The sequence below is a fragment of the Phodopus roborovskii genome, unplaced genomic scaffold, assembly GCF_943737965.1.
Source record: "Phodopus roborovskii unplaced genomic scaffold, PHOROB, whole genome shotgun sequence".
Lineage (NCBI taxonomy): Eukaryota > Metazoa > Chordata > Mammalia > Rodentia > Cricetidae > Phodopus > Phodopus roborovskii.
The window spans coordinates 51641562-51664177 of NW_026126517.1; the positions used below are offsets into that span (position 1 = coordinate 51641562).

At 35.3% G+C, this 22616-nt stretch overlaps 1 protein-coding gene across 1 annotated transcript in view; it reads right to left on the reverse strand.

Moving 5' to 3' along the window:
• Window positions 1-4488: 4488 nt before the first annotated feature.
• The window catches only part of Gfral (GDNF family receptor alpha like), a 39404-nt gene continuing 21276 nt past the window's right edge, over window positions 4489-22616 (reverse strand). The window contains exons 7-9 of the mRNA XM_051197078.1: window positions 7496-7588; window positions 6972-7044; window positions 4489-4552 (exon numbers count right to left, since the gene is read on the reverse strand). Of these exons, the coding sequence (XP_051053035.1) occupies window positions 4489-4552; window positions 6972-7044; window positions 7496-7588 (230 nt within the window). The remainder of the gene's footprint in view (window positions 4553-6971; window positions 7045-7495; window positions 7589-22616) is intronic.

Consider the following 22616-nt stretch of genomic DNA (forward strand, 5'->3'; position numbering starts at 1 on the left):
ACAAAACCTGTGGAAGGTGTGATGCAAGAAAAGTCACAAATAACATAATTGTTTTGACCCTTGGAGAGAGTGGAGCATAAGAAAGATAGGTATGAACACACAGGGGAGTTGGGAGGACTTTGGCCCTGCCCCAAATGATGTGCTCACACTCCCTGGGGGGGAGGTAGAAAGGGATTGGATAGGGGGTCATTGGAGGGCATGGGAGGATGGGAGGGAGAGAGAACTGTAAAAGAAGATTATTTCTAATTTAAATAAAAAATGTTTTTGTTTGTTTAAAAACAAATAAAAGATCTGGATTCTCTTGCTCTGCTTGGAACCTGAAAAAGGAAGGAAGGAAGGGAGGAAGGGAGGAAGGAAGGAAGGAAGAAAGAAAGGAATATAGGTATGAAGTCCAACTTTGACACCCTGACTCCACCCTTTCTCAGTAACTAATTCCTGCACTTCCAGTCATCAACTCTCACTCCTGATTGATCCTTGCATGGGTTTGGGTCCAAAGACAAAAAATTAGAGGTAGTGTTGGCATATGACTTCCTTATTTCTTGTTTCTCAGCAACAAGATGTGTGCAAATCATGTGTCAAATCAACGTGGCACTGCAACTCTGGTAGACAGGAAGCCAAAATTGAAGAAGGAAGTTTAATTTGGCTTTCACTCAGTACTGCACAATATTTCAATCTACACAGGAAATAACTGACAATTTTACTTCCCACAGGAATGCACAGTAGCAGATTCACTCCTCAGAGATCTAGCAAAAAACCAGGAAATCAAAGATATGCCAATACTCTGGACCATGATGTATCTATTTAGTCATAATCTCTGACAAAGGGTGGGGATATAAAAGCCTAAAGTTAGTCAGATAATAAAGTGAATATAAAGAATTGAGATATACTTGTAGTGACCTCCAGAGGAGGAGTGTTAGCGTATGGAGAGATCTGTTGGAAATGCAAATTCTCACCCAGTTTCAGAAAAGCCAAACCAGATATTTTAGAAGTAGAGCGCAAGAATCTTTTTTAACAGTCTGCCCTTGTGATTTTATAAGGATTGAAATTTCAGAACCACATAACAGGGCCTTGTGACCTGTGTGTGTGTCTGTAGACTATATTTCATAACCTCACTTGGTTTAGGTAGGCTCCTTCCATAGATTGAATACTTCATTGTGTACATAGTGATTAAATGAGTTGATCTAACCCCAAAGCATAGAAAATCAAAGCAAAAATAGGAAGAAACAACTATATCAAATTACAAAGTAAAAAAGGAAAGAGTCAAATGATTGCAAAGGCAACTCTTGGTATATGAACAAAACATTTGACAAAAAGCTAATATACAGAATGTAATATGAGGAACTCAAAAAACACAATTGGAAGCTTAAAAATGAGAATTTCTGTTTGGTTTGTTTAGCAAGTACAAAACTTTCATAATTACAGCTAGGGGAAAATATTGGTGGCTCTTGGGTATTAGAATATTATGAAATATGATAAATCTTTGTTTAATTAATAATTCTTTGTGTTGAATGCTATGACTCTTTGATACATTTTTCCCTGTATTTAGCCACTAGTGTTTTTTTTCTTTTAGTTCTATAAATAGGTAAGAATATGTAGCTCAGTAGTATAATGCCTGATAACATATGAAACAGCTTGAACTCAATTCTCAGCACTGAAAATAAAACCTATAGAAGATTGCACAATTTTATTAAGATTAAACTATACAATTTATATAGACTATATATTACATTCTACATGTATACGTAGAAATGCAAATCTTTACAGAAAATTCAACATATATTTAAAAAACTATTTTTTGAGACAGGGTTTCTCTGTGTAGTCCAGACTGTCTTGGAACTCACTCTGTAGACCAGGCTGCTGGCCTTGAACTCGAAGATCCACAGGCCTCTGCCATGCAAGTACTGAGATCAAGTATGTGTGCCATCAGTACCTAGTAACACCTTAAAATATTTTAATGTTGATTCCATTTGCACGATAGTGTTCTAAAGACACACAGAGTTTCTATTAGTATCATTATATGGAACATAATAAAGGATATGTTATGTCTTTCTTAATCCCTTAAGAATGTCTATCCATAACATGTGCCAACTTTATTTTAAAATATTTACTTGTGAATCAAAGACTATGTTTAATTTGCACTGAGAGCATGTATCCAAAACAAACTTGAGGTTTAAGAATGGATATTTTACTTCAAATAGTTTCTGTAGTTGCTGTTAGACACACAAGATTTAGAAAATATTTTATCTGATTATATCTCTGTTATAAATGAAAATACCAGATATCCATTACACTCAATACAAAATCATACATTACACTTCATAGATTACAATTATATAAACTAGACAGAAAAATTCCATAACATAATGAGATTGTATGTTTATATTTAAGCCTGCCAGTCTTTATTAACTAAAACTTCAAGTCTCTGTGATTAAAGGCCTGTGGCAGTTTTTATAGAAAGTTACAGAAAGCTGAAAGCATTATGAACATCTGATCAAGTGTGTGTTTATCACAATAGGCTTATCTACAGAGGCGACTTTGCAATTTGAACAGACATAGATGTCTCAGAGAAGCATTTGGGGAACAACTTGGGAAACTCAAGTACCATGGTGGATTCATTTCAGACAGTTCTGTGAGAGAACTCAAGTTCTAAGCGGAGTGGAGATGGAAAGAGCGAGCCAGGGATGTGAGAAGAAATGCAGATACTGTCCTTTAGATTTTAGTTTTGAGTTTATTGGCTTGCAATTGGGATAAGTTTAGAAAACAAAAACAAAAATGTATATTCTATTCACCATTAATTTGTATTGATTTTGATATAAGTGACAACAGGATACAGATTAAAAACAAAACAAGGAAACACGAGAAGCCATCTTATAATGACAACAGCTTGGAAATAGGATTAGTTTTCTCTAGTGGTGTCTTGTTGGGTTTACAAACCATACTTAAGGGCGGACCCCATGCCTAGCAGTAGATAATCAACATAAAATGAAATCAATGTTATTTTTGTAGATACTTTTTTTCTTGTATTGCTTGTTTGAGCATTTGTTTACCTCATTGGTCTTGTGATTGTGTATTATGGTCTTCAATTTTGTGTTTTTTATAATTTTAATTTTATTTATTTATTTGTTTGTTTGTTTATTGGTTTTTCAAGACAGGGTTTCTGTGTAATACTTTGGAGCCTGTCCTAGAACTAGCTCTGTAGCCAGGCTGTCGAACTCACAGCGATCTGCCTGCCTCTGCCTCCCGAGTACTGTGGCCATGTGCCACTAACGCCTGCCCTAATTTTTATTTCTTACTGTATATGAATCTCTACACATGTGTTTTCTGGTTTTTATTGGGGGGTTGTTTTTATTTGTCTGTTTGTTTTCTAAAGATCCAAAACTAGTGCTGTAGTCTGTTTGGCAGTCCCTTGTGATTATTTGTGATTTACCAAGTCTTATTTCTTTCAAAAGTGAAATATTGTTTTTCAGTTGCCCTAAATAGAATGTTAGGTTCAAGTTTAATTTAATGTAGGTACTTTAGTTAATAAAAATGAGACAAAGCAGGTGGAAAATATTTTACCTTCAATTGTAAATAAATATATCTTTACTTGCTAGCATGGTGTCACTGGGTTACTAACAATTTGTGTTTTTGTGTGACTATAGATAATACAACCTTAAGATTCTGAATAGTGAATGCTGACATGATTATACACATTTTTAAAGTATATATTCGTTAATTGGTAAATATATTTTAAAATACAATTACACTGATGACAAGCAAGATCAAAGTAGCAATATAGAAATAGCAATTTAGGAATGGCTTTATTTTTACAGAATTTCATGATGATTAATCATCAAAGAAAAAAATAAATGCACAAAATATATCATTATTGGAGGGAACACTGACTTTTCTCAACCACCATAGTTATTTTAGGTATTTATGGATATTAAGTCACCAAACTAAAAGTAAATTTCAATACTATTTAAATTATGAAATTCGTTGGATGTTTGGATGATAGTTTTTAATTTTACAGCCAATTATCTAATCAAATATGTTTAATGTTAATAATTTGTGTAATGGTAGGACCCAAAGTTAGAAATATGCAAATACCAAATACATTGAACATTCTCATTTGCATCTTCATTTTATCAAGTTAATGGGGAGCTATTGTTCCCCTAAAATTGTTCAGGAAATATTCATGCTCTAACTATGTTGAGTCATATTATAGGAAAAGTTGATATGTGTACTGATATTATTCAAGGAATACTGTTACCTTTCAGATGGTATTTTTTTGCCTCCAAAGGAAATGTTATAACATCACTGAAAGTATTTATGCAGATATTTTAAGATTAAAAAAAAAAAACAGATCCATGATAATTATGCTTTATTACCAAACATTGTTGTATATAATGACCCAATATCTTTAAATACATCTTAAATTGCATTATTTGCAGATGTAATTTTCCATTGTTTTCTTACTAAGACTTGCAGTTGATAGTGATCTGTGGTTCACTGAGTGATGACACCTCCAGCTATTTCAATAGGTGAGGGGTCTCTTTTTTTACTTGATATCCTATAGAAAAATAGAGAAAATTAGTATGCCAGTGTCAGCTTGTTACAAATGTGAATGCTTATATTTGGGTATGGAGTCTTTGTTGCGGGATATAGATTATGAAGTTCCTGAATGTAAAGTTTCACTAGTGTAATGTTCTACAGACTCTCCGAGGAATATCACATTTTTCTTTTTTACTGTGGTTTCCAAATAATCTTATTTAGTGGCCTATTTTCAAGTATGTAAATTTAAATCTGTAAGTTTCTTGAAAACTTATTTTAAGACAGGGTATTCAAATTTAGTATGACTATGTAAAACATATGTGAAACTCGTCATAGTGACTAGGAGTAAACACCAACAATGGTTAGACAGGCTATCAGGGACATATTACTGAACTCTCTTAGGAGTATTCTCTAATTCTTTATTGGGGGTGGAGGAAAATTGAGGTTGATAGTGTGTGTTCTTTTCATAATGCCTTTGATTTTTGCCATGTTCTTAATTCTGGGTCTGATTACAGAACGCATGGGAAATAATTTTTACTTAGTAGTATGAGTAATTTACCTTAAATATATCTATTACAAATAAGTCTATGACTCAATAGTAGAACTCTTGCCTTAGAATGCACTAAATTACTTAAGTTCAATCTTTAGTACCACAAAAAACCCAAAACAATCCAGTAAAATATATGAGTAAATTCAAGATTTTGTGTATAATAACAATATTCTCTGTCCTCTAGGGAAAAAATATGCATTTTTGTTTGAGCCGAAAAGAGGTAAAAGTATAACTAATTTATGGGAAACTCCAATGCATTCTGTATATATGGTTTTGTATGTGAGGCCTCATGAGCCTATTTAGCCAATGTCAACATCAACTTTATATGATGTGTGTGACAAATAACAACAGTTAAGAACCATCTCTCTATGGATTTTACTGGGCTAGCAAACCGTGTTCCTTCGTACAGTGTGATTGTCGTGGAATATCTAGGTAAGCGGAATAATTGAGTGGTGTTTCCAAATATTTAAAACCATATAAAAGAAAGTCAGTTGATTGTACTTTTCTCCCCTTAGAAATGGATTTTTTGATAATTTTTTATTTAAATATGAAACAAGCTTGTTTTACATGTCAACCCCAGTTCCCAAACCCTTTCCTCCTCCCTTGAGCCCCAAACCCCCATCCCATCCCCTTTCTTCTCCCCAGGGAGGGTGAAGTCTTCCATGGGGAGTCTTCAAAGTCTGTCATATCATTTAGAGCATGGCCTAGAAATTGATTTTTAATTGTTTGGACTTCAAAAAATATATTGGAACCCACAGAATATAGAATATTCTCTCTCTCTCTCTTAATAGAATATCTTCTTAGACAATGTTTAGGTATTAGAGCAGTTTATTTTGTACTGGTTTTGGTAGACAGTAAGTTAAATGTTTAGAAAATGTTAAATGCTTAGAAGGGTTGAAACCAAGAAGTAGATGTATTTTATAAACCTTTGTTTCATTTAAAAATAAATGAATTTGAGTGTCCTTAGGCAAAGCATCCATTTGTCATGTATATGGCCCCTTGCTACAGCTAGTTGTTTATCTCCTCATTTCAGCTTTTTATTATTCTTGCCTGCCTGTTAAGTCCAGTAGTTAGGTTTCTTAGCTTGCCTCCAGCAAAGCAATATGTGTATATGTGTTGTGCAGTTGACTGAACAAACTTTATCACATATAAAGATAATTGATATTCAAATTAAACATACAAATGCATTCATGTATGAATGAGCAAGTGAGTATGATACTTTTTTCCTTTACTTTATTCTCTCATATAATATATCCTGACCTCGTGCTCTCCCAGTTATTCTCTTCAATTAAAAATAAGAAAGTTATTTATTTGTCAGCACTCAATAAGTTAGGATATTTTAAAATTCAGAGATTTAGGAAAATAGAAATTGACATATTTTGGCAATGAAATCAGGTAAGAAAAAGGACTTGCAAACAGTACATTAATATCGGATGGTGACACTGTTTTTGTTGGTATGATATGAGGCCTCATTGACTACGTCTTTCAATAAATGTATATTAAAACTTGAACAAAACTTGTCAATATATAGGAAGCCAAAGTGATGAATATGTCTTTAGGTAAATATAACTGAATCATACAGTAGAGGTGCCTTACATGAATTGATCAGTTTTCTAAATAATGTGGACTGGAACTGGAAACAGCATAGTTCTGTTTGTTGTGGGAAAACCTAGGTGACAGACTGGTAAACATTTTAATTTTAAGTAGCCCATAATCCATTATGTACCTGTAAATGCAACATTAAACCAATCCACTGTGATCATTTCCCTTACATGTGTAGTTAAAATAATGTTTCTATAGATCATTCCTACACAAAGCTATACTTAATACCTTCATTCTCGGGTCCCCATGTTGTACATCTCTACTCTCCTGAGTTATATTTCCTTACCTCAGCTTGAGCATCACCAAGAAAAGAATTCCACAGGTAACTACCATGCACAGGACAGCATAAACTAGTTCTCCTGGGAAGAAAAGAGTAGCAATTCATTGGATATGCTAATGTGGATGGGGGTGGGGAGCCTATGAGGCTTCAATCTTACCTAAAGAACTACAGGCAATTAAGGAATACTGGGAGCTGGAGAAATGATCTTCCCCAAGGAAGAGCACATTAATTTGCTATACAATACCAAATTGCCAGTCCTGAAAACTCACATACAAGCAACATACAGACTGAGATGGTTATATTAGTACTGTATATGCATATTCGTATATGTATGTAGGAACAATTAATGAATAATGAGGTCATGAATTTGAAAGAGAACAAGGAAGGGTATATGGGAGAGTTGGAGGAAAGAAATGGAAGAGTTGAAATGCACATTATATTAATCTCAAAAACAAAATAAAAACATTTTTGTAATTCTTTGGATTTTTAGAGACAATAAGCATTACTTTCATAGAGAATTTTTAACTGACCATTGAAGGGAGATGCAAACCCAGTCAGATTAATTTCCTTTGAACGCTTTCTTTTATATGAGGAAATGTCTTTGCCATTAGGAGTTGGGTAATCTGAAAGAAAATAATAAAAAATAATATTTAATAGTTAAAACTTTGACTTTATCAAAGCATTATACTATGTTTCATGTTATATTAAATGATAGCAATCCAGTTATATGACACCATTTTCATAAATCCAATGATTAATATGAAAATGAGAATTCTGAAACTTTAATAGCATGTCCTTGCCATGTTTAACAAGACAATTTCATTAAGGATTTTAGAAAAAAAAAAATCTAACATTATAGGATGACTCACTGAGCCTTGCACATGCAGGAGACACAGAAGACAGTGGTTTTAGGTGTCCCATTTGGATATTGGAGAATCCCTCTTTACATAAGTGATTATTTCAGTGTGTTTTAAACATACCACATTGTCCAAAGTACCACTGATAAGTGGCTTCCTACAGAGAAAAATGTCTAAACACACTGGGGCCCCTCTGCTCAGACCTGAAGCCAGGTTGCTTTGGTCTCATCTCCTCTGCATTCTCAACAGCCTGAAGACCTTCAGTTTCTATAAATGGAGACTAGCTTTTACCTTCTTGAAAGTCTACTGCTAGCTTCTCTGGGGACATAATCAACAGTACAATGGAAAATTCAGTAACAGAAATTTCTGGGTAGATCAGGAAGAAGCCCAAATTTAAAAAAAAAAAATGTAAAAAATGATTGGTCATTAGAAACTTATTTTCAGGAACTCTAACCCCTAATTAATTTAAAACATTTTAGTTCATACTATTTTTCATTTCTAGGTCTTAGGAATTGTATTATTGTCATAATACAAAATTAACAGGTGTATAATTTGGGCATTTTTGTGTTTGTGAAACAAATTTTGTTATTTGTGTTGTACACTGAGCCATTTATACTAATGGTCATGTGTAGTGAGATAGTCCTTCTGTGGCACTGACCACGCCCATTGGGGGGTGGAGCCATGGGCGGAAGTGACCTGTGGAAGGAGGTCGGAGGGGGCCAGGGAAGGCTCTCTCTTTCTGGCGTGACTCGGACAGGAGAGGATCGGGTTGAATTTCCTGGTGTTCATCTGTCTAGGTTGTAAGTTATTTCTCCCTGAATAAACATCTATTCGGCCTATTTGTTTATCCTGATCCTGATTTACCACAATAGTCATGAGGGGAAATTCATTTTGATCAACTTGAACATACAATCTTTTAACAAAACTAAGTGATCAGGCTCCTTGAATGTGGGTGTCAGTTGGGGAGGCCAGAGCAGTCTAGGGGGCCTCTGGCAGTGGAACCAGTATTTATCCCTAATGCATGAATGGATTTTAGGAGCCCATTTCTCATGGAGGGATACCTCTCATTCCCAAATGATGTGACAGACTTTGATGATCCCTAATGGGAAGCTACACCCTTCCTCGGGAGTGGATGGGGGTGGTAAGGGAGGATGAGAGGAAGAAGGGAGTATGTAAAATGAGATTGTTTTAATTTAAATAAAAATTAATTCAAAAAATAAGTGATAATGCAATTATATCTAATACAAAAGATATAAAGAACAAATGATTCTTTTTTAAATTTTATGGTATTTTGGTAGTTTTAGGTGTTATGGGTTCTGCACACACACACACACACACACACACACACACACACACACACACAGACACACTCATATTCTGCTAGGGATGCTTGTTTTGGTTTGATATCACAATTTAACTCATGGTTGCACATGAAAAATTTATTTTTCTGACAAATTATGCCATCTTTTATGTATAGAACTAAGATAATTACTAATTGGCTAGAAAAATAAAAGAAAATATTTTATTTGGTAAGTTTCATTCCCATGGTACACATAAAATCTAAAAGGTTAATGACACAAATATTAGATGGGATCCTAGGAAAATTTATCTTCCACTCTCAATGTTACTTAAATATTGCTCCCTGGCACGGCACTGAGTATCAGTAAGAAAGAGCAGTGTTACCAAAGGTTTCTTGGCTACTGAATCCCAGTGAACAGACTCCTTAACTTTTATAAATATTGGGGTTTTGTTACCATTAAACTGAAGTGGATAGAGTTGATAGTTAGCTCAGTCCCATATCATCTGTCTTATTTATTATAATCTACATTTTAGAGAAAGTGTTTCTTAATAACATTATAAAACTTTTGTGCATTTGGTGATAAATCTAGATTTATTTTAATGTTATACTAAGAGCAAATTTAAATAATATTCTCAACAGAAATATGAAAATTTCTACTTTTTCTTTTTTTGCTTGACACTGGAGGTATGTCCTTGATCCCACATACCTTTTACACACTGTGTACAACAGGTCTTCGGCCTGATGCTATCACTAGGTGAGTGTGTCTCAGGAAATCTCCTCGACACCTTATTTGCATTTATGTGAAAAATAATAATAAAAAGAAATACTTAAAAAAATGCAACCCAGGGTCGATGACTTGTGAGTAATTATTCCTGAGGTTGGTTGATTTCCGCCTGTTCATTCATTTTATTCACACACACACAACCATGCATACACATAAACACTCATATAAGCACAGTGAAAACTAGAGAATTGCTGCTGTTGATGGTGTCAGTTTTAAGGGTACTCTGTTCAAAGCATGTCAATTATAAGCTAAATTATATTATGTAGAGGATCTTTTCAAGGATTTGAAGTTTTACATTTTGTCAAAGAGATGAGACATGATATGGTAAGTTATAAAATGCAATGCCTTATTTTTTTGTAGCCATTCAAAATAAGGAAGACATTTAGATTTCTGAGTACAGTGAATAAAGATTAAAAAAGATACAAATATTCAGCATTTCAGTAATAGTGTGATGCTGTTTATGATGTGTAAACACCCCAAAAAAATACATTGGCAAATGAGAGAGAAAATTTGTGCAATTAAGATATACATCATACTTGACATTGTTTAGGAAATCTGTTATGAGCAGGTTTCCCACCAGCCTGGTCCCACGGCCACGCCAGACCCAAATAACACACAGAGACACTGTATTAGATATAATTCTGTTAGCTTATTACTAGTTACTTTTATTGGCTAGCTCAGTCTTAAATATTAACCCATTTCTATTAATCTAAGTATTTTCACATGGTCTTATCTTACCGGAGAGAGGGCCCAGAGTTCTACCATGTTGGTCCTACATCGTGAAACTCCTCCCTACTTCTTCCACTCCTCCTATTCTCCTCATCCCGCCTATCTTGCTTTCCTATTGGGCAACTGTACTTTATTCATTAACCAACACAAGAAACAGATTTACAGAATGACATCTCCCATCAGAATCCTTTTTAATTCTTTGATTGTGTGTGTGTGTGTGTGTGTGTGTGTGTGTGTGTGTGTGTGAACATATGTGAGAGCACAACATTGTAGAGCCAGTACTTTGATGCCAACTTTATGTGGGTTACAAGGATAGAACTGGGGTCATAAAGCCTATGCAGCAAATTCTTTCACATGCTGAGCCATATAGCTGGCCCTTAAAGAGTGAGTAGTTGAGAACTTGAAAAAGAATATAAGCTTGTACCTCTCATAAGGGGTTGTCCTGAGAGGCCGATAATCCTTTTAGGCAAATCACTTTATTTTAAAATACTGGTTTTGAGCAGTGAAAGATTCCAGCCTAAGTCACTCCCATGTCTCATGCACACTCACAGGGTATTATCCTTTGTGTGTTGACAGCAATAATAAGGAACAGGAAAAGCTTTAGTACACTTGTATTACTAACTTTTCAGTGGGAGAAAGTGAGTGCATTGAGTTTAGAGAACCAGAAATGTGGACTGCCAGTTTTCAGAGACCTTTCCATGGGTTCCTGTGGTGCTAAGTTATTTATGATTTAATAAAGATTGCCTGAAGGATCAAAATGCAAAGCCAGTCATACTAGTTAGCTATAGGATGCTGGGCAAGGCGGCACACACCTTTAATCCAGGAGACAAAGGTAGATGGATCTCTGCGAATTCAAGGCCACCTAGGGCTACACAAGATAGAAACAGCTCACACAAAGGATATCTCAGCACTTGGGATCCCACACCTTTAATCTTATGACACAGACAGATATTTAGTCTGAGGCAAGTTGGTCTCAAGCTGCTTTTGCGGAATTAGTCTCCAGCCATGTTGAGGGAAGGACTGCTTCAGCCTGGGTACATGTAACAGCTACTAGCTTGGCTGCTTTGCTTTTCTGATCTTCAGCTTGAAGCTTGAACCCCATATCTGTCTCTGGGCCTTAATTTTTGTGTTATAGGTTCCTCTCTAGAATATGTTTAATTATGTTTATGAAGGTCATTTTATACAAATATAAGTATTAAAGTTTTAGAGAAAAAATCCTAATCAGTTAGAACCACCTGTGGTTGTTCACAAATAGTTTTGGCTGTATCACAAGATAGTAGCTTGTCTGTAAATACATGTTTTCTAACATTCTTTCACTTTACATAAGCCTACAAATACATAATGATAATTAGGAATAAAAATAAGTTACAGCACTATAGATAACAGAGTTAGTGAAGAATGGGATAACACGAGGAGAGGCCAGCCATTGGAGTCTTGCATTGGCCTTAAGATCTCCTGCTAACTTTCTAAATGTTTGGTTGTACTAATTTTTATTTTGCTTTTAAGTCTTCTGTATTCATCTTATCATTCTACTAAATTAAGGAAATGCTTTTTAGATAATAATGAAGATTAAGCAAGGCAGAACATGCAGTATAAAGCAGAAGATATGTTTCTTCTTTAGACAAATATGTTTTGATAGGAGTCACACTTTAGTATTATTATGGAATATTTAAATATGAGGATTCAAAGTGTTCTATCATTACAGGCTTTGAATTAATTGTTCAAAAATGAATTGAATATAAAATACTAGGTATTTACAATTTGAAAATCTCTCCTGATACTTTCAGGACAATCAGAATAGAGAAGTTCGAAAGCACACGGTTAAGTAAGTGAAAGAAAACAATTATGCCATGGATGGGAGAACTCTTAAAGTTCCCACCTCACCAAGAACTACAGCTATTAAGGACCACTGAGAGCTGAAGACTCAGTCTGCTTCAGGGTGATCCAGTCCTAAGTGGTCAGTGCTAAACATGTATAATCTGAGGGGCACAAAATAAAATCAGTAAGTTGTATTTAAAATATATAAGTAACAATAATTAAAGAATAAGAAGCAATGGATTTGAGGAGTGGGGGTGTGGGAACAGTTGGAGGTAGGAGATAGGGACAATGATATACATACAATATATAGATATGAATGTCACAAAATAAAATATTAAAAGAGAAATTGCCATAAGCCATATTAACCTCTCATCATGGTAAGCTAGTGAGATCAAAATTCTCAATAAGAGAGAGGGGGAAAGGGACGGATAGAGAGATAAAAAGTCTGGGTATGTGTTTCTTAGATATAGGAGTCAAAAAACATGTAATTGGTAGAGAAATCTAATCAGACATAGGGGCAGTGAAAGCTAAGCCTGCACTGAGTAAGCAGGAGATGACACTCTGTTGAATGTTCTTTTGAGCTAGTACTTAGCAGTATTTAAAGACTGAAAACAATTAAAAGCAACAATATGCCCATTGTAGGATAGGAATGTTGGAATGAAACAGTGAAAGAAACTGACTAGATCAAAGCAGGCATGGAAAAGTGTTAGAAGTAGCTATTAAGGCTGTAGACATATGCTTCGTGTACATTTTCAAGGTAATAACTACCACATGTAGCATACACAAAATACCATTGTAAGGTTTAGATTGTCTGTTGCACTAGCAGAAGACTGACGACCGAAGATGAGGAAGCTGAATCATGGCAACCTAGATACTTATAACACCACCAGCAAAATCTTCATTTGCAGAACCCCATAACACATCACAGTGGGTTAGTATGGCCAATTGCCCTTGAAGACAAGCCTTGTCAACTGATTTATATGGCCTTTCACTTGTCAGGGTGTCTTGCCTCCCAACTATGTAGACATAACAAAAAACTAGTGAACTCAGGGGTCTTACGTAACTGAGTTGTTTTGAAAGTCCCCAACACATGCCTCTGGAGAGTTTATATCCACCAAATCTCAGTTCCAATGCAACAACAGAATATAAACCCAACTTTTATAAACTCGAAGAATATTGAGGGTGGGGAACTTTAGGCAGCCTTAGTGGTAACCCAAAACTAAAACAACCAACAAACAAAAAAACCCTTTTCACCATAAAGAAAGGAAGTAGAAAGGAAAGAGATGAAGAAAAGTTATCTATCTGTATCATAGAGGCACACTGTTTGGACATCACTAAGGACTTGCACAGGTCATGAGGCAAGTTTATACCATTCATGCTATTTTATCTAATTTGAAAGCTGATTGGCTGAGAGTAATGAATGAAGAGGATAAAAGCTATTTGAGTGCCTTTGCAGTTTACAAGGCAGTGAGGTGAGCTTTGAATAATCTTGCAGTGAATGCTCTTAATGTTGTAAAGATTTTGATGGGATCATGAAAAGAACTATAACAGAAAATTTGGAAAACCTGATACTAATGGAAGATAAAGTATTTGACATTACCAGTGACATTACCTACTTTACTTGTTGCTTTCTGGCTTCATCAAAGAAGCATAATTTGTTTAAGTACCAAACATCTTTTCTATAGAAGCTTCCCATTTTAGATAATATCCTAGAGTGTAGGTGCCAGAGCAGTAACTATTAAATGCCCACATGTGGTGTTTTATGGGAAGAGTCTGATGCTATTATGTTGCTGTCACGTGAATACTTGGCTTTTAAGCTAGCAACACACACACTCACAATAAATGGCTTTTATGGCCACATACACAACCATGGTTCACAGAAAGTATAGAGGAGAGATTACTTATTTTATGCAGGCTTGGCATGAACTCCTTCCCCAATTATAGGCAATAAAGGACTGGATGAAGCCAATGAAAGCACAGGCTGGAAAATGGAAAAGATAACACAATGCCTTCACATAATAAAGACTGTTATTGTTCCAATTGTAACAATATTGTTTTGTTTTTTTTCTTATTTCCCTCCATGATCTTAAATGTTTCTGTCCTCTATAGTGATGCCAAAATGTGAGCTGTCTCACTCATCAGTGGCAACTCTTTAATCTTTCTTTTTTGGCATAACCACACAGCCAAGGTAGTCATGGATGATTCATGCATCATTTCATGCTTGGTGGCAGACTTTTCCTTCTCCCCTAAAAACACCTAAGCCTTTAAGAGCAGAGTCGGGAAAAAGTGAAGGTCGGAGACAGATGTTCTCCTGTTGTTCCTGTTGAGGGTTTGTATATTTCAGCATTTCCAGATTTGAGCCGTGTGAAACATTTTCTGCAAAATAAGAAGCCAAGCCAAATTCACTGGGTTTCAGGTCTGTAGACAAAATGTGAACCAGCTGGATTTGATTGGTAACGTTTGTGTGCAAGAAAACTTAGTGGCAAAAATAAAGCCAGCATTTTCCCAAACTGGAATCGATGTGTCTTTAGGCTATCCCTTCCATCTATCTTCTCTGGAAAGAACTTTAAATTTTGAAAGGACCTCAAATAAAATGGGCCAGATAATCCCTTAGGGTATCTGTTTGGAATATTTGACAAAAACAAAACAGAACAAAACAAAACCAAGTGAGCATTAACATGTTGTCTCTCATAGTCACAATTCAGAGGTAAGAAGAAGCAGGGTTTCTACACAACCTGGATTCAAGTTGGTCAGAGCATGCCTTCTCTGCACATAATTTCAAATGTAAAGAACAAGATGCAAGCTCACACTGATATAAAGCCACAAACATGGCCAGCAAAATCTGGCAGTAGCGGCACACAATGACAAATTCACTGGTTTTACAGATGGCAAAGTTTTACCCCATGTTTTAAGGAAGTTTAGATGGAAATTACTGTGTATCTTTCATTTGTTTTCATTCCCCTGAGACAGAGTTTCTTTGTGCAGCTCTGGCTGTCCTAGAAATAGCTCTGTAGGCCAGGCTGGCATCAAACTCACAGAGATCTGCCTGCCTCTGCTTCTTGAGTGTTGGGATTAAAGGTGTGGGCCCCCACTACCCAGCTTACTGTTTCTTATACAAATGTATGCAAGGTAGATTTAAACATATAATAGAAGCAAACAAATACATTCCATTATGAGAGGGCAAAATATTTACAATGATTTTCATAGTTTTAAAAACAAAGCAACAAAAGATAACCTATACTAGAGAAGATTCATTTTACTCCAAAGAAAGAAATTATGTAATTTTCTCAAAATTTGATCTAGTCTTTGGAAGGAAATTCTCTTTTTTTTTTTAATTATTATTTTATTTTTTTGTCTCTTGTAGCTCTCCAGTGCAGATGATAACGGCCAGGACTCACCAAACTGCAAGATTTACAATGGCAATTATAGTGTTCTCAAATCTTTCAGGTTGTATTTTGGGTGTGCCAACATGTAATACTAGCTAGCTGATAGGCACACTTCTCATCCAAACCCAATTTTACAATGGCAAGTATATATTATGCGCAATTTATTTCCTTTATATTTCTATATCACAGTCCATCACCAGAGGGCATCAGAGCAGGAGCTCAAGGCAGGAACTGGTGACAGGAACTGATGTAGAGGTCATGGAGGAATAGTGAGCAAGGAGTACTTGTTCACTTATGGTTTACTCAGACTTTCCTATTATGCCTCCCAGAATCACCTGCCAAAGGATGGCACCAACCATGGTGATGATCTGGATTCTGCCACTTTATCAACGCATAAAAGGCTTTATATGCTTGCCTATAGGCTAATTCTATGAAGGAATTTCCTCAATTAAGATTCTGTCTTTAGCCAGGACTGAAAGACACTTTATCCTGATTATGGAAATTACCAACCAAGAAGATGTTACAATCCTAAACATGGATCCATTGGAATTGGAGTTAAATGATAGCATAGATACAATAAATTGATAGACATCTAAAAAACATTTTACCTACCTATCACACAGTATACATTCTTCTGAGGAGCCCATAAAAATTTCTATAAAATTGATCCCATACTGGAATATAAAACAAATCTCAGAATATAGAGAAAAACTGAAGTAACTCCAAGCATCTTCCCTGACCATGATTCAGTTAGCTCAAAAGCAATAGGAAAAGTAATTTAGAAATTACAAAAACTCATAGAGATTAAATAATGTACTAAAGAAAAATGAAGGAAGAAATCAAAAAGGGAAAAATAAATTTCTGGAAATAAATGAAAATAAAAACAAGATGCCAGCACCCTGTGGGAACCACTGGAAGCAATCCTCTGAGGGAACTTATTGCACTAAGTACTTACATTAAAAAATTAGTTAGAGCATAAATAGATAGCTTAGAGATGCATCTCGAGAGCTTAGAAAAATCAATAATAAGCCAACCCTCACAACAGCAGATAGGAAGAAATGGTACGAGGGGAAAAAATGAAGTAGAAACAAAAGTAACAATAACAATAACAAAAACAATTTAAAGAATAAATGAAATTATGAGTTAGTTTTATGAAAATATAAACAAGATTAATAGACCCTTAGTCAAATTAATCAAAACAAAGAAAAGATCCAAATTAATAAACTTATAGATTGGTAGGGAGCACTATAACATGCACCATAGAAAACCATAAAAGAATAGAATACCTAGGTTATAAAAACATACACTTAATTAAATTGAAAGCCTAAAAGAAATCGATAAGTTTCTGGACACATCTAAACCATCAATATTAAGCCAAGAAGAAATCAACAACTTAAACAGACCATAATAAATAAGGAGATCGAAACAGTAATAAAATGCCTTCAGACTATAGAACCCAGGTTCAGATTGTTTCGTAGAAGAATTCTACCAGAGTTTGACAGAACTAAAACCAATAATTCCCAAATTATTCAAAAATTATAAATGAAATGATCACTTCTAAACTTGCTCTTAGTCTAATTCCATAGCCAGGTAAAGATACAACAAAGAAATAAAATAAACCAATATTTGTTATGAACATATGTGCAATAATTTTTAAAAAATTTAAAAAATATGTATTATGTCTGTTTATGCTGCATTTGCTTAATTGTGTAAAGATATGTTGCATTGTTTCACCTAGCTGCCTATGGCACCTGATTAGTCTAATAAAAGCTGAATGGCCAACAAGTAGGCAGAAAAAGATAAGGAGGGTCTATAGTCAGAGAGAAAAAGTAGACAGAGAAGAGAGAAAAAGGAGACAGAGAAATCTAGGCTAGAGAGAAGAAGAACAAGGAGAGAATGAGGGAGAAAGAGGGGTATATGCCCGGGGCCAGACCCAGACAGCCACTGGCCAGATATAAGAAGCAGCAAAAGTAAAATATACCAAAGGAAAGGAAATTTAAAAGCCCTGAGGCAAGATGTAGATAAAGAGAAACAGGTTAAGTTGTAAGAGCTAGTGAGATAAGCATAAGATAAGGCCAAACATTCATAACTAGTAATAAGTCTCCATATCATGACTTGGGAACTAGTTGGTAGCCCAAAAAAGAAAGCCTGCTCCAAAACTGAAAACATTGTTTTGGTTTGCTTTCGTATTGCTACAATAGACACCATGATCAGAAGAACCTGGGGAGGAAAAGCTTTATTTCACTTACAGCTTACAGTCTATTATTAGGGGAAGTCAGGACAGGAACTTTATGTAAGAACCTAGAGACAGGAACTGAAGCAGAGACCATAGAAGAGCTCTGCTTACTGGCTTGTTTCCAATGGATCACTCAGCTTAGTTTTCATACAATGCAAGACTATCTGCCTATGGTAACTCTGGCTGCAATGGGCTGGGCCCTCTTGCATCAATCATTAATGATGACAATGCTCCGCAGACTTGCCTCCAGGCCAGTCTAATGGAGGCATCTTCTCAGTTAACATCCCCTCTTCCCAAATGGCTCTAGTCTGTCAAGCAACAAAACTAACCATCATAATGATCTATCCCAGTAACGTTGACTTTATTCTAAGAAGCAGAAATGGTTTAACTTAAGCAAACCAATAAATGTATAGTAAAGACTATATATAAAAGACAAACTCACAGCCAGCATCACTTCAAATGGAGAAAAACTGGAAGTAATTCCATTAAATTAATGAGACAGGGCTGTCCACTAGTTCCACTCCTTTTCAGTGTAGCACTTGAAACCCCAGCTAGAGCCATAATATGTGTGGGGGGGAATAAGAAAACTAAAGGGTACAAAGAAAAAAAAGAGTCAAATGGTATTTATTTGCAGCTGATATGATGGTGTCTTATTTAGGGTTTCTCCATGACCTTCCCCATTGCGGTCGATCATAGAAGGAAGTCAGAGTAGGAACTCACGGCAAGAACTGAGTAGAAACCACGAAGGAATGCTGCTTACTGGCTAGTTTCCCATGGCATAATCTGCCTGCTTTTGATTTTTGTTTTTTGTTTTTGTTTTTGTTTTTTTATATATATATAACATATAGAACTACCTGTCCAGAAATGGTACCACCTACAGTGAATGGGGCTCTCCCATCTCAATCATTAATCAAGACAATGTTTCGTAGACTTAACCACAGGACAATACTATGAAGGCATTTTTCTCAGCTAGGAGTCCCTCTCCTCAGACATACCTATGTTTGTGTCAAATTGACAAAAACTAGCCAGCACAGATAGCATACATAATGGAGTCCAATGATTCCACCAAAGTATAAATGATCAACATGGTCAGCAAAGTTGTAGGACACCAAGTTCACTGACCAATACAGGTTACTTTTCTATACAGAAATAACAAACATGCTAACAAGGAAACCATGGATTTAATTACATTTATATTAGCTTCTAAAACACTAAAATATGTAATGAAGGAAGTGAAAGGATTCTATGATGAAAATTTAAATTTCTGAAGAAAGAAATTTGGGAAGACACTATGGGATCAAAAGTTCTCCCAATTAATGCTCATAGATTGGCACAAGTAACATTGTGAATAATGCTGCCAGGCCAATCATATTACATCTCAAGATATACTATAGAACCAGAATAATAAAAACAGCATTATAATGGCAAATATACTGAACAAACATGTAGGTCAATGGAACAGAACAGAGATCAGACTTAAGAACACACCATAACAATCTCCTAACATAATAACCCAGAAAACAATTCAATGTTTTTAGCAGTCAGTGAAATGCCAATTACAACTATATTGAGATTTAATCTTGCCCATATCAAAATAGCTAAGATTAAAAGGACAAATGACATCAAGTGTTACAAACGCTGTGGCTGCAGGGGATGCAAACTGGTGGTTCTGATATGTAAATTAGCATAGAGAGTAGTCAAAAAGCTAAAAATAGATCTTCTATGAGACCCAGTTTATAACATTCTTGAGCTTATACCCGCAGGACTTATCATCAGCCTAATACAGAAATACTTGCCTGTCCGTGTTCACTGATGCTCTATTCACCATATGTTGGAAATAGAAACAGCTTAGATGTTCATAAACTGATGAATGATGGTGCTATGCTAGCAACCAGGAAAGAAAATTATCAATGGCACTAACCAGCTATGAATCCTGTGAATAGAGATGCAAGAGTTGTGTTGGGAAGGGAAGAGTGGATATGGTGAATAAACTTTGTATTCATGTATAAAATTGTGGATGAAAGTTACAAAAAATAATTCATACTTTTGAAATAATTTAAGAAAATATAAAATTGGGCCTGGTGACAAACATTAGGGAGACTGAGGCAGAGTGTGAGGTCAGTCTGAAATTTTTCTCAAGAAGATTTAGTGTGCTTTATCTCAAAGAGAACTACCACTTTAAAATACAATTGTGTACATAATAAATATATTGCTGTTTAGTTTTCGTTGAACACATGTTGTATAGTTGCTCAACTGTAACACTGTAATTTAGAAGCCACTTCTGAGAGTTTGACGAAATTATCATCTGCCTACAACATCACTGTGACAGTGCCAAGCCTATGGATTTCTGTAATTTTTCCATATTCCTCACATTTACACCGAGTTGCAGATACTCCCCATGAATTAACTCTGTAATTTTAGTGATGAAGATCATGCCCAATGGAGACATGCTGGCGTTGTGTTAGCCCTCCAAAGCCACACTCTCTACTAAGCTCTATTAATTTCCACACATGACAGTCAACTACCAGGGTTGTTCCTGTTGATCATAGTTTGTAATCCACATTTAAGAGTTGGCCTGAAAATAAAGAAAGAAGGAGAAGGGTCTCTGTTTATATTTTAGGTTTGAAGGCAAATAAAAGTTAAAAACACTGGTTTTCTCATGAGATCCAAGCCCAAAGAAACATTTGGAATTATAAGTCTATAAATTAAAAGACATTAAAGTCAAAGTTTAGAGAATTTACCATGGTTATACATTTCCACATCGATTTGTAACTGAATACATTTTAAAGAAATGGTTTGTTTTAATTATTATTTTTTATTACTAACTTAAAATACAAAAGCTTGATCACTAAAAAAAACACAAAAATTTTTTCAAATAATGAAAACAAGATCCTAGAGGGATAATCACAGAGTTCTAAAGGGAAAAACATAAATTTATAAGTGAGTGTCTATGAATTTGATGACCTACAAATTCACCATGGAGCCACTTTAATCCAGAAAATACAACATATTTGAATGCTTAGCAACTACATAATAAATATGAATATAGACTAGAGAAAGTCTGTTGAATGTTCCTTGAAAACCAGAAGACTATTTTAGCACCTGGACTGAATTTGAAGGAAACTAAACTTGAATTAGGGTTTTGTGTAGACACCAAGAAAAAGTCAGTGGTTTTGGCTTGTCCAAGTGGTTTATTTAAAGACAGAACTTAACATAAAGTTCCTGGAACAGTGCCTTATGATTTGGCTATAAGAAATTGGTGTGTGTGTGTGTGTGTGTGTGTGTGTGTGTGTGTGTGCGTGCACGCGCGTGCGTGCGTGCGTGCGCGCGTGTGTGTGTGTGTGTGTGTGTGTGTGTGTATGTGAAGGATAGAAGGAAGATAAAGTCAGTGACAGATAGGATTGAATGGGAATGCCTTTCACAGTTCACTTTACTCATTATTTTATTTCTAATGTATAATCTTCCTTCTTAGCCAGGCATTGATTTCATGACACTAAACATTAAGATAGCCATTTTAAAAGATAAGTTTGATCCTGTATTAATTCATCTTCACAGTCTTTATTGTTCTTAAAATGAACAAATTTGAATGAGTACAGAAAAATGTGTAATTTCATGCTCCACAGCATCCCACATACATAGGTGGGTTTAAAAGACTATCTCTGAATGCACTGACTGATGGAATGGGATTCTGGATCCATACCTTCACAGGGAAAGAGTCAGACAGATGCTGTCAGGCAAGATTAAATCTTCTATTTATTTAATACAGACAAACATGATAAATAAAACGGTTTTACAAGCACCTTAATGTCTATGGCAATGAAGAAATGGGGCTATAAAATGGAACTAAATGCTAGAGCATGGGATAGCCAAAATGGTCCTTTAAAACTTAAGACTATCCACTTAATACATAAGCATCCAATATTTCATGAAAGTCAGCTGGATGGAAATATCTATTGAAAACAATCTTCCATGTCTATCTTTTCAGGTAGATACAGCCAAAACAGGCAGATTAGGTGATATGCACATTTAAGAACATAACTGCAAGAGCATAGTGGCTTATCTGCAGTGCTGACTTGATCCCAAGTATTGACTTGAAATAGACACGCCTTAGAACTTAGAGAAACAAATCAGCATGGAAAAAAGTTTTAGGAAACAAAGAGAGCAAGTGTTTGTATTCCAGTGAATGGCTGCAGCCTGCACTTGTTAACACTTGGTTCTTTTGCTTAAAATTTTGAATTAAAAAATTCTAGCTTAAGACAAAACATAAAAGATCAAGGCTTTTAATGGGAAAGAATTGATATTTGAAGATTCTAACAAGGGTAAAATTAATTGCATTCAAGTATAGGACTGCCACCTAGATAGATTATATACTGCTTTGTTCCCTCTTCTATGGTTCCCTCTTTATTTGTTGTTAGAGTGACTATTGTGTATCCATAGTTGTCTGGGGGGGGGGATTTGCCTTTTTTCCATACTGACCTTTTTTTTATTCCCAGAGATGCTTCTGAGTATAAAAGAGGTTCTGAGAGCTAACACTGGAGACT